Genomic DNA, 12,719 nt, shown 5'->3' on the forward strand with positions numbered 1-12,719 from the left:
ACTTGGGGTCTTCTTGACACTCTTAATTCCAAAATACTAGTATCCAACCAATCTTTTGGACCATTCTCAAGATTTTACCAACAATCACCTGGTAGCGTGGTGACATGTTCAAGAACTAGCATGGTCCTCGTCAAATATTTCCTTTGAGAGGAGGGAAAAGAAACTATGCTCATTTTACGTTATTGGAAAAAGTCAAATTTCCTCGTAAGAAAGGAAAAGAGATCTAAAATTTAATCCTATACAAAGAATCATGAAACTAAGATACTGGAATATACCTTTAGATTTATAAATGGAAAATTAATTCTCGGAGGAGCTTAAGTGTGAATACTCAATAGGTTGAATGATTATGAGGTTTGCCATATATAATTACAGGTTTGTTGGGTTTTATGGCTTAGATAATAAATGTAACAACTTATAGGTTTGGTAGAAAGATGGTACTACTAGTAAGGACAGTTGTTAGTTTCTTCACGTTTTTTATGTAGTGTATTTCTGCTTTAAATTGTGTAGTGGAAACTGGAAAGGATAGGTTACCCACCTTTCCATCTTTTCCTGGTCTCTCCTCCTCTCACAACTTATCCATTAAAATTAAAAATCCAACCCTCTTCCCCAAAAAGACAACTCAGAAGAATCTGAAATGAGGGAAAAAGAAAAGAATGGGGAAGGAAAGTGGTCATGAAATTGAATTTATCTGTATCACATGAATAAAATATTACTCTGTAATAAAAGATTCATCAAAAAGAAAATCTTATAAAAAAGATAGATAATATCAAAGAGAAACATGCCTTTTGGACTATCTTAAAAAAGGATAAGAGTTTACAATTAATTATAGTTGAAATAAATGATTTTATATTTTCCCAAAAATAAAACTCAAAACCCAATCCTAGATTATTTTCAACAACTCTTTTATCTCTATCTGCCGTAGCACCAATAGTTACAATTTAGTACATGAACCCTTTGAGCTTTTTTTCCTTTTAACTGATGAACTAAAATGTAAAAATTGAAAAAAAAAAAAAGAAAAAAAAAAAGAAAAGAAAGAAAGGCCAAAACATTGAATACACCAATAAATGAAAGACATTCACCAATAATGATCAACTGTACTAGTACTATATAGCTATTTAATATTAATACTAATTATACAAATTAGAGAAAAAAAGAAAAACGAAGAGAAATTTAGAGAGATTCAAATTAATACCAATCTCTTTCTCAAGTTCTCTCCATTAATCTGTTGGTGTTACATAATTTCAAACCCAGTTCCCCATCTCATTTCATTTCCAAGCTTCTGTAATCCAATACAACACCATTCAACCCCAAGAAATCATAACCAGTAGCACTGCTATCACTACTACTACTACCAACACTATCATTTCTGCAGCTGCACTCCTTACTATTCTGCACACCCAAGCTGCAAGAAAAACATATAGTAACCCTCCCACCACTCTTCAATGGCTCACTCTGGTTGTGGCTAGGAGGGCTAATTCTAAGCTCAAGGTTCAAGTCTGGACACTTTTCTTGAACTGGGATTTTTGTGTCTTTCCCACTAAACCCACTAGTGCTTTTTTCTTCTTCTTTCACAGCAGCAAAAGATATTGTGGTTGCTTCAACCTGAGCTGCAGCAGCAGCAGCCTCATTCATTGGCCTGTGAGTTGCAGGGTCTATCCCTCTGTTCAAGAGCTTTCTTCTTATATGAGTGTTCCAATAGTTCTTTATCTCATTATCAGTTCTCCCTGGTAATCTCCCAGCTATCAAAGACCACCTATGGCAAAAATTCAAGAAACCCCATTAATGTTTGAAAGATATTAACAACTTACAACGCTAAGAAGTCCACAACAAAAAGTGTTGTGAAAGCGGAAGCTTTGATACCAGTTTGTTGTGACAGTAGAAGCTTCCGCTTTCACAATTAGCAGCCTACGTCCATGGCAGAAAGTGTTTTGAAAGCATAAACTTTGATACCGGTTTGTTGTGACAGTAGAAAGATTCAACTTTCACAATAGGAAAGCCTAAGGGAGTGTGTTGGACTTACTTGTTCCCAAGAAGGCTATGGAGTTTGATGATGAGTTCGTCTTCTTCTTCAGTGAAGTTGCCACGCTTGAGGTCAGGACGGAGATAGTTGATCCAACGGAGTCTGCAACTTTTGCCACATCTTAAAAGGCCAGCAGCTTTAGGTAGTGAGCGCCAACACCCTTCACCATGAGCTCTGATATAAGCAATAAGACGATCATCTTCTTCTTTAGTCCATGCTCCTTTGTTTGTGTGAGCTTTCTCACAACAAGGAGACCTTCCCATTGAGTTGGAATTACAAGTAGAAGTAGTTGTAGTAGTTGTGGTTGTTGCTGTTGCTAATGCTATAGCAGTATATAACTCTCCCTTTGGAATGATTTTTTGTTTTGTTTAGAAGGGGTGGAAATGAAGGACATGGTTTATTTTATTTGTGTTGCTGGAACATTAAGGCCGGCCCTTGTGAGAACTTTTTTAGTATGGTTTTATAGGCTTTTGACTCTAAGAGAGAGAGAGAGAGAGAGAGAGAGAGAAGAGGGAAGTGACTCTAATTGCTTCTAGATGTGAGTTGGTGAGACAGGTTAGAGGGAGTGGCTGGTGGCGTCTCTCTTGATGATAATAGCATCAATCATACAATAAGTTAAAGGAACATTAACTATGGGCAACCTTCAGGTAGGTGTAAAGTAAGGTATATTAAAGTATGGGAAAGACAAGGTGTGATCTCTGCCTTTAACTTTTTCTCTCTGTCTAAACTCTGCACAACTTTAGCCGAATTATTTTCTAATTATTTTGCTAATCTCTTAAAAAACTTCTCCAATTCACTAGACAACATATATATGTACCAGAATACATGTACAGCTTAGATTTTTTTTATCATGTTGTTGGAACTAACTAACAGCCACTAGGGATTTTGTTGAAATTAAAGGTACATCCCATCTTTTTGGATCAATTACCCCTTTCCCCTTTCATTCTTAATAGGCCCTACTTAGCTGTTTATTAATAAGATTGCACATTCTTGATAACTCGTGACTCATTAGTAAGCATAGAGATTAATTAACATTTTTTTTTTTAATTTCTTAACTCTTTTAAGTTTTTATACTGTCTAGATGCTCCTAATGCTTAATAGTGAGTTGTTTGCAGATTTTTTTTGTCCTTGGCCAGTATGACTGTCTGTACTTTAAAATTTTATGGGCATGTTCATGGTATAGTAAGGATATATATATATATATATATATATATGTGGTTTATAAAATTTTTGTTGGTTAGTTGTGGTGGGGATTTTGGAAAAAATTGTAAAAGTGGTTCTGCTATATTTGTGCACAAAAGTATAGGGATGGTAGTTGTGGTTCTTTATTCTATTGGTACATTATCATGCATGAGAGAGAGTGAGAGAGAAAGGGAGGGGCTTCTAGAAGAGTTGGAGGTTGGGTAAAAGGGGCAGGAGGATGATGAAAGAAAAGGGAAGAATAGGAAAAGATAATGAGTGTGGTTGTGGTTGTATGTGGGCTTTGGTTCACCTTCCACTTTTTCTTTTTATTTGCCCCCAACCTTGTAGTACAAGTTTAGACCACAAGGGAAGGTTTAGGGATGAGGAGGTTGATTCATCTTTTTGTTGTTATCTCAATCCCTCCCAATTTGATATTGTTTGTTACCCACCACCACACATGGACTCTCTCTCTCTCTCTCTCATCATGAAAATCAAGTGGATGGTAAGAGCTTTTATGGGCTGAGGTTGTTTTCCAAGAGAGAGATAGAGAGAGTTGTCCACTTGTGTAGTTATTTGGGTGTGTATTTCACCTACCTTTTTTCACCCTTTCTGACTGTCCTAGCACCACTGAGTTCAACTTTGGCCTCACTTTGATGTTGAACTATTTAGAAATTTATGATCTTACACTCCCCCACTGGCCACAAAGTACTCATCTTTTATCACTTTATCCCTATATATATTCAAAACTATCTATGATGCTACAAAAGAAATAAAAAATAAAAAATAAAAAATAAAGAAGAAGAAAGCAAAAATTCTTCCAAATTTTTGATGTTAAAACTTTATGTTTAATGAAGGATTAATCATATAACTAAGCACATTAAGCAAGTGGGCATCTTGTACTCTCCTGTTTCAATCGGACGGTACCTATCGTCGCAATCAGTTAGGTCAATTTAATGCTAGTTGTTAGCACAATGGTCTCTATCCTAACCAGTCTTCCCTACAAAATGCACAAAGACAATCCAGAAGAAGAAAATCAAAGTCTGAAAAATATATATTAATAATAAGGGAATGAAAATTATAATTACATGGCTTGTCAAAGGAACTTGAGAGGTTATGGCTAAAGATAGAACAATAATCTGAATGTACGGTGACAAACAGCGCAGCAAGAAAATTTGAATGTCATGTGCTTAGGTATTTGAACAGGACTTGTGGGGCTGTCCTAAAACCCCTTATACCTACCTCTCTGGCCTGCCCTCCACATGTGGGGGCTCAAAAACTATTGCTCTAACTCTCTTTCAACGACCAACATTATGGATACAGCTTGAAAATTTGGCACCCTCTAAGTCTGACCCATTATTTACTTGCTCTCCCCATTCAGATCTTTCCAGCATCATTCGCTTGTTTTTCAGGTCTTCAATTTCTGCCAAGCAAACAAGGTCTAAGTACAGTTAGAATTGGAGTTAAAGTAGCACAGGTATTGTTTGCTCAGATTGATTATAGGCCTATTAGATGACAGTAATGATGTGATAAAGACTGTTGAATTTTCCTTTTTTTGATGAGTTGGTAGAAAACATCAAGTGTGCCCTTTTTCTTTTCCAACCCAATTCAAAATATAATTACTAGAACTAACAAGATCCTACCACACTCCACCAAGACAGTAGGCACTGTTAGGCACTTGTTCACACATCCACAAAGTTCATATTGGGCAAAAGTTCATATTGGGCAAAAGTTAGGTACAATTTCTTAAATTCAACTGTGCTTGCGTTAATGAATGCGGCACAAAAGGTGTTACCTTCTTCCAAGGTCATTAAATTTATTAAGTGATTGAATTTAATTGCAAAACTTATGCAACCACACCACCAGAAGAACTATACCTAGATATTATCCTTATAATAGTTTTCCCATAAATGATAAAACTAATTGTTTGTTACAATCCTTGTACATATATGAGTACAGGCACAGCAAACTGTCTTTTCTTGCTCAAACCCCACATGCATGCAGGTATTCTCAAAAAAAAATATGAGAAAGAAAACAATTCAAGAGGAAGCGAACAAGAGTATCTAACTAAATATAAAAATTCATATGTCAGCCTCCATTTATATTTAATTCAAATTGGTCTGAAAGTTCACTGTATCTTTCCACTAGTTCATAAAGTGGCCAAGCTTTTAGTAAGGCCCCGGCCCATGTTATTAGTAGAGATAAGTACAATAACTATTGCAGCAGTTTGGTTGCAAAAATGAATTCAAAGCCACTGATTCATAGGGATGATATTTGTGACATTTGAGAGAGATCAACTAAGCCATGCTCACTTCATTTTTTTACGAATTTCATAGAAGTAGCTCAACACCACCACAGCAGCAGCGACTGCAACTCCAACAGCACTTTGAACCAGTACGGTGCTATCCTTTGCAATTACCTTGGAACCAGAGGACCTTGGAGTAAACCCTAGCTCTGAGAGTTTCTTATGTGACTCTGCATAATCTCTAAAGAATGCATCCTCATCCTGACATGGATCAAATTTTAAAAATAAAAATAAAAAATTCAAAGGACATAAGAAATAAAGTTGCAATGATAGCTTAGTTAAAAGAAAGCACAGAAGCTAGCACCATTAGTCACTTAAACATTTGCATATATCAAACTATGAACTATTTCATTTACACATGGTTTGAATGTCTCAGCCTTCCTTATGAGGTGCTGATTGCAGTATAGTAGCTGCCAATGAGCCATGTTTAACCCATTTGATTTATAGGATTAGATCAGGGTGAGTGCAGTTAATACAAAGAAAAAATTTATTATTTAAAATACAATCCAATACCAAACTGTGAATCCCATAAAACGAGAAACACTCATATGTATCTAAAACGTGTACCTTTCAAGAAAAAATTAATTAGAGTAGAACCAGTATCATGCCTGCCATAGCAGAGAGTATTGCTCCATACCCAACAAGTGGTACAAGGTTGGTTACACTAAAATAAGGTAAGGTGCGCATTTAATTTGTAACCCCACTTGAATCAACCAAAATTCAAGCAGGTTGGCAGGTCAGAATTTGGAGTTTGCCGTCTCTACTAGCACATGGATGAGCTATACTTAATTACTCCAAAGACATGGAATATATTGTATAATGCCAAACACTAAACCATAAAGTATAAAGCTAGGCAACAATTTTGTATTGGGCATTTGGCTGAAATAGGCCCATGTTACCTTTGCATACAGTTCAACATAAGGACGGAACTCAGGATCATCCAATAAAGCCTTGTCAGTTGAAAGTTGTAACAGCCCCTCTGATTCTCCCTTCAAAAGTTCCCTGGTATCAAGAATAACTATGAATGGGTGCTGAAAATCAAAGGCTCGCAACAATGTCTTTAAGAAGGTAGAGACACAACAATTTGCAAGCCCTAGTTTAAGTCTTACACAAAGTATGAGTTATCAAACTTCAGAGGTTCTTTGGTCCAAGGGCCATCAAAACCTGATCTCTCTGCATGTGCCCTTCCCTGTAACAACAGAGCATACAAAATGGGGTGTAAATGTGTTCCTATTACAAAAGAAAACCATGTAAAGATGAAAAAGTGAAGAAAGAATTACCAGAGTGTGGCCTCCTGACAATGCAACAATATCCTTGTCAGACAGACCCATCCGATAAAAGATGTCCCTGAGATGAGGTGCACCTACCACAAAATTCACAGGGAAAAGTTTACTCCATAGTGCGGTTTGTGTAACCAAATTAAATCATACACAGAAGCACTACACATGAAACACTTCTTGTAAGGTTTCCGCCATAACAATGGCAGCTCACAACTTAACAAAGCAAAAATGTGAAAATTATAACCTCACAATCAAAATATGCATCATGTAGCTTTTTAGAATTAAAAAAATAAATAAATAAACAGAAGAAAGACTAGTGCAAAAGAAGGAAAAACAAAGTTGTACTGTAACAGGGAAAACAGGAGGAAAGAGAATAAAATATTTAACTTAAAGACCATTAAGCATTGGAATGGCAATCAAAAGAATCCTAAAGCTCTCCTCTCTGTTCCCAATATACTCAACCAAATGCAGCACAACAAATGAACAAAATGCCTAGATATAGCATATAAAGTTAGTAGAACCATATGATCTGGTCTAACCAAAAAACTCCAAAACCTTCATATTCAAACTGTTTAGAAGTTATAAGTCACTAAAGACGCATAAAGAAAACAAGACAATCATAAGTTTTTCTTCATATAAATGCTTTGTTTATTTAGAAGTTAATAAGTACTAAGCATCGGATTACCTTGTTTAGCATCTGGGAGTCGCCCTTCCTTAGGAGAAACAATTGAATCCTAAGAAAAAGGAAAAACAGTAAATGACAAGGAATAATAATGGTAATAAGCTATATTCTAAAAATATGCCACAATAGCATACCCTTCTGCCAGGAACAAAGTCAATGGTTGGACCTCCAGTGACCTCAACTGCAACAACACCAGCAAGCTGAAAACACAAGTGATTGATCACGAGTCAGTTTACTCTTGACACTTACAAACCTCAAATCAGTTATGATTTATCAAAGCAACATGTTTCTTGCTCCTCTTGTTCTAGCCTCTTGTTTGAAATCTTCATCACATAAACCACACTATGTCAAACCCTATGATTTTCGAACAGATCGAGGAATTCATAAATTAGGCACAAGGACTTTTTCAAAACCATAATCACCTGGTATAGGTCGGCATATGTAATCTTTGGATGTCTAGACTTCACCTCCTCTGACATCAGAAAGAGAACACCCGTCAAATAAAAAGTAAAAATCCAATTTAAGATCAATCTTCCAAGACAACTTTCAATACAAATTTAACAGTAAGGGCCACATTGAGATTTTTTTCCGAAATTGCCAAATTATTTTTTAAGTCTTTACATATATATTTTTTAGCTTGCAACAAGTGGGGGTGCGGGATTCAAACACAGATTTCTCCCCAAGAGAGCCAAGCAATGCCCCAGTCACAAGTCTCTTGGCAAATTTCATGTTTATGTTATACATGCACAATCATTCAAAGTTCTACTCTGTGAATTCTATACAATTCATTATAAGTAAATTATAAAATCCCCACAATTCCTATAATATCCCCATAACATCGAATGAAACCAATTCCATTCAGATTTGTTCAACAAATTTTATTTCTTCGCATGCTGTAGTCTTAATTACCTTTACAAAATAGACACGTATTTAGAAAGTTTTTGCAGTAACCACTCAACCTTGTTTAAACTCAAGCTCATTACTAACACCTTCATTACAAACTTTGCTTGCTATAAGAAGAACCATCACCAAAAGATGAGGAAACCCCAACTTCTTATAAATTGGACACCCCTCCTATAAAGAGCCTATTTGCCATCAGCCTTTTCTTCCAGCTTTTAACATATTTACTTATGTACAACTTTTGAAAGCCTACTTTTTCTAAGTAGAGCTATACTTTAATCAGATTTCACTATGAAAAACATTAGGCACCAAACATCCAATCCAAGCCTTACAGAGTGCTGTCACATATAATTCTTAACTGGCAACACAGCACTTACTTTTTAACACTGCTTAATATTAGTCCATCAATACATACATGCATCTCTAAGTGGAAAACTCACAGAAGAAGCATTAAATCGAAAATCTTACCACACCAATCAATGGCTTTCTTTAAGCCATTGTTAGAACCATGTTTATACTCTTCCTCACTCCTGATCGACCCATTTGGTCCACCTGTTTTCGTGTTCACATCATACGTGCCCGCATCATGCCACCTACAAAGAAACCCAAAATTAGAACTAAACTTAAAAACCCATACAATAAATAAAGAAAATCTTACAAAATGCAAATATTTGCATAAAAGTACAAACAATTAAAGGCAATATATATACATACATACACACACACACACACACACACACACACACACACACATATATATATATATAAAAGAATTATATCATTTACTTCATATACTATATAATAAAAGTAGCTATTAACACTAACACATTAAAATTACTAACAAAATTTGCTCTAAGTGAAACTTCATTAAAAAAAATCAGGAAATTTAAAATACTACTCAGATTAAAACTAAATACTAAAATTTTCATTACTTTTAAACAATGATAAATTATAATTTTTTAGTCAATAAAAAATTGGACACGCACACTGTTTTTCATGGCGTAACTTGAAATAAATTTTTTTTTTTTTTTTTTAAATTTCCTGTATATTATTCAATTTCAATTATAGTATTGACTTATTTTTATTACTAATTTAGATATAATTTTATATTAATCCAAACATAGCACAAGCATAATGACATGAATTAACTGTTCGTTTAATCTAATCGCTGAGAAAACAAAACATACACACACACACACACAAACGATAATCAAAATTACATATTCCATTTTTTTCTTTTCTTTTCTCGTAGTTTCTCGAGAAACAAACAAGTATAGTAATAGAGAGAAAGAGAGAGAGAGAGATTACGCTAAGCGGAGCATTATAGGAGCGCAGTTTCTGGAGGCGATGAGCGCACGGAGATCGCGACGAGCCTTATCGACCTCCTTCAGGTACTCTGTGTCAACCACGGGTAACGCCATCCTCGAAGCTCTCTCACTCTCTCAGAGTCTCAGACTAAATTTAGCTTTTCAAAGACAAAAAATGGAAATGAAAATACTCAGATACACAAATATTGTTTATATTTATAGTCACAAATTACGTTTTGGGATAGGAACGAAACCCAAGGTGCAGAGTCGTTTTTCGATTTTTCACCCAAGTCAAGACAAGAGAGGCCAATGAACAATATCATGTCTCTTTTTTTTTTCTTTTTTTTTTTAATAAATTATATAAAGATACTCATAAGAAAGAAACAAAACAATAGCTAAATAATAAACAATATTTTTAATTTTGTCTAAAATTCAATTAAGTATGATATTATAGTTTCTGATTTATTGATTTTTAATCTCATAACTTTCATTTGTTTTCGATGTAGTCTTTTCTATACTTCCAAAACGACGTCGTTTTTAGGATGCTTAGGTTCCGTTTGGTAAGGGTGTTTGAACAATGAAAACTGCTCTTTAAACACCACAACACATATTTTCACACTTTTTCACCCATACGTATTTCTATTAAACTTAAACAACTTTACTAGAAATCTCTTACCAAACGAGCCCATATTGGCATGCTGTGGTGGAATTAGACGAAACGATTGTATTGAATAAAAGTAAAAGTTATATGACTGAAATTAATAAATCAAAAAGTTATAAAATTTGATTAAATTTTAGACAAAATTAAAAGGTCAAATTTATAATTTAACCCAAAAAAAAGAGATCACTAAACAATCAATAAAATGGTAGAAAATAGTGGAAGTTGACCTAAGATTAGGTGGCGATTTCCATGTTTCAAGATTCAAGATAAGATAATGAGAGATGAAATGCCATTTTGTTTTGGCCAAATTTGCAAAAAAAAATTGTTTCGGTTAATTAATTGGTATGAGTCACTCATAAATTCTAATCCATTCTAGTTTGTTCCATCCGTTTTAATTAATTAGATACCGCTTATTGCTGAAAACTGAAAATATTATAGTAAAATAATTTTTAAATGTATGAATAGTATTGTGAGACCTAATTTTAAAATTGTTTTTACTAAAAAAAATACTTACAAATCCTATAAATAATACATGAGACCCACTAAAAAACGCTGGACGTAACATTTCAACTCTATCCAATCTTCACTAAATTCTAGTTGGGTACAGTGAGTTTGGCCCGTGTGCAGCTCTTGCTCTTTTTTTTTTCTTTGAATATAAAATTTGACTTTGACTGTCTGATTTAACATTATGGATGTGACAAATTTAAGAAATTTGATTCATCACAAACCTTTTTATCTCTTGACGTTATATTTGAAAATTGGTTTGCTTCTTGATTCATCCTAAATTAATGGACTCCTTATTATGTAATAGGTATTATAAAACTCCTTATTAGATTATCAATATATATATATATATATATATAACTCCTTATTATGTAATTGTAATATTTAAAAATGTGTTTTATTCAGTGTTAGAATGGATAATTTAATATGTTATAAAAGTATGTGATGATTTGTTAGGTACATTTATAAAACCATGTAATTGAATATATTGTTTCTAAAAAAAAAAATTAATTGAATATATTATAAAATTATGTGTACCACCGAAATAGACCAATATAAAAATAGTTCTAAGGACAAAATGGAATGGAATTGACAACTTTGAGATATAGTGTTTTTTTCCTAGAGTTGTAACTGAACTCAGATGCAAAGATATAAATTGTAATGGCAAAATACAAATAACTGCAATAATAAGTTCAAATCCGGAGTTAAAAAGAGACCATAGGACAATGAACAGCATTGTATTTTTCTTTTGGTTTTATGAGTTCATGTACAAGACTGGACTAAAATTTAATAAGGGTAGCTGTCAATGTGGAGGTTCTTGGTGAATGACCTGAGGTTACATAAACAATGGCTCCAGTTAGCTAGTCTACAAAAGCATTTGCATCCTTGACAGTGAAATCAAAGTCTACTTCAGCATTTGTTTCCAGTTCCATAATCATGTTTCTTATACTCCTGTTGCAATCCAATAATCAACCAGCTTATACTCCTCCTCTTCTCCTTCTTCCTTTCCTTCTCAGCCTCTACAGTTTCTCTGATGAGCTTCAGAATACAAAAGAAAAACAGTCATTTTGGGATAAGCTAAACAAGTAGTCAAGAAAAAGAAAAAAAAAAAAAAAAAAAAGCAGTATCAAGCTAATTCCTTGATTTCCATAATTTAGTTACTCCAAAGACGTAAGCCTTAGCAACATGTATTGACAATGGTTTCAATAAATATTCCTTAAAATTTAAAAATAACAACATATGCTTCATTTTCTAAACATGCATTCCCTCTTAAGCAATATTCATTATTCAGTTTTTTTCCTATCACATCTGAATGATATTTCTGCAGTCAACTAAATAGTTTCCAAAAATTTTTAAGCATAACCGTCTCCTGTTTTAGGAGTAGTTACTATTACTTCAAATTCAAGAAGATCAACTATACAACTTTCTGCCATTATTCATGCTATGAATAAAAAAATTATAAAAGCATAGAGTTCGTGGTAATATTTAAAATTGAGAATTCTATCTTTAATTGTTACATTATGCTACTACTCTTAAAGTTTTGTCTAATTAGGGCTGCTCATCCATGTTTTACCAGCGAAATTTCCTATAAATGTCACTTAGATTCTCATCCGTTATTGTTCTTTTTTCTCTGCTTACAACAAGTGGGGAGGGAGCATTCGAAGCCAAGTTCTCCCATGGAAATGACCCGATAGTGTCATTGAACCACAAGGCTTTGGTCTCATTAATTATTCCATAAAAAATATAAGCAATTACACACACAATATTATTATTATATTTTATCCTGCCACCTCCTTATGCAAGACAAAAGCCACATTTAGCATCACTTTGATATCAATGACATTGCTGTAAATAAAGAATAAAGTAAATTAGAAAATATGA

At 33.9% G+C, this 12,719-nt stretch overlaps 2 protein-coding genes across 2 annotated transcripts; both read right to left on the bottom strand.

Annotated features, from left to right (window-relative positions):
* Positions 1 to 1,082: 1,082 nt before the first annotated feature.
* Positions 1,083 to 2,566, bottom strand: LOC126706061 (myb-related protein 308). The gene is made up of 2 exons (XM_050405320.1): positions 2,021 to 2,566; positions 1,083 to 1,753 (listed from the first exon to the last, which is right to left on the bottom strand). Exons 1-2 carry the CDS (start codon positions 2,281 to 2,283, stop codon positions 1,261 to 1,263), a joined length of 756 nt encoding a protein of 251 aa, XP_050261277.1. The 5' UTR covers positions 2,284 to 2,566; the 3' UTR covers positions 1,083 to 1,260.
* A 2,697-nt stretch (positions 2,567 to 5,263) lies between these two features.
* LOC126705482 (L-ascorbate peroxidase 3) lies at positions 5,264 to 9,946 on the bottom strand. The gene is made up of 9 exons (XM_050404514.1): positions 9,675 to 9,946; positions 8,835 to 8,959; positions 7,889 to 7,938; positions 7,601 to 7,666; positions 7,470 to 7,518; positions 6,785 to 6,867; positions 6,614 to 6,693; positions 6,404 to 6,506; positions 5,264 to 5,705 (listed from the first exon to the last, which is right to left on the bottom strand). The coding sequence occupies exons 1-9, from the start codon at positions 9,785 to 9,787 to the stop codon at positions 5,508 to 5,510; spliced, it is 867 nt and encodes a 288-aa protein (XP_050260471.1). The 5' UTR covers positions 9,788 to 9,946; the 3' UTR covers positions 5,264 to 5,507.
* Positions 9,947 to 12,719: the final 2,773 nt, after the last annotated feature.

The sequence above is a fragment of the Quercus robur genome, chromosome 11, assembly GCF_932294415.1.
Source record: "Quercus robur chromosome 11, dhQueRobu3.1, whole genome shotgun sequence".
Classification (NCBI taxonomy): domain Eukaryota; kingdom Viridiplantae; phylum Streptophyta; class Magnoliopsida; order Fagales; family Fagaceae; genus Quercus; species Quercus robur.

Excerpts from the sequence above, each read along its gene's own strand:
- LOC126705482 (XM_050404514.1), bottom strand. The coding sequence starts at position 9,787 with ATGGCGTTACCCGTGGTTGACACAGAGTACCTGAAGGAGGTCGATAAG. Across the intron at positions 8,960-9,674 it reads CCTATAATGCTCCGCTTAGC|GTGGCATGATGCGGGCACGT; the intron begins GTAATCTCTCTC and ends GTTTCTTTGTAG. Across the intron at positions 5,706-6,403 it reads ATGTTGAACTGTATGCAAAG|GATGAGGATGCATTCTTTAG; the intron begins GTAACATGGGCC and ends GATCCATGTCAG.
- LOC126706061 (XM_050405320.1), bottom strand. The coding sequence starts at position 2,283 with ATGGGAAGGTCTCCTTGTTGTGAGAAAGCTCACACAAACAAAGGAGCA. Across the intron at positions 1,754-2,020 it reads CATAGCCTTCTTGGGAACAA|GTGGTCTTTGATAGCTGGGA; the intron begins GTAAGTCCAACA and ends TTTTTGCCATAG.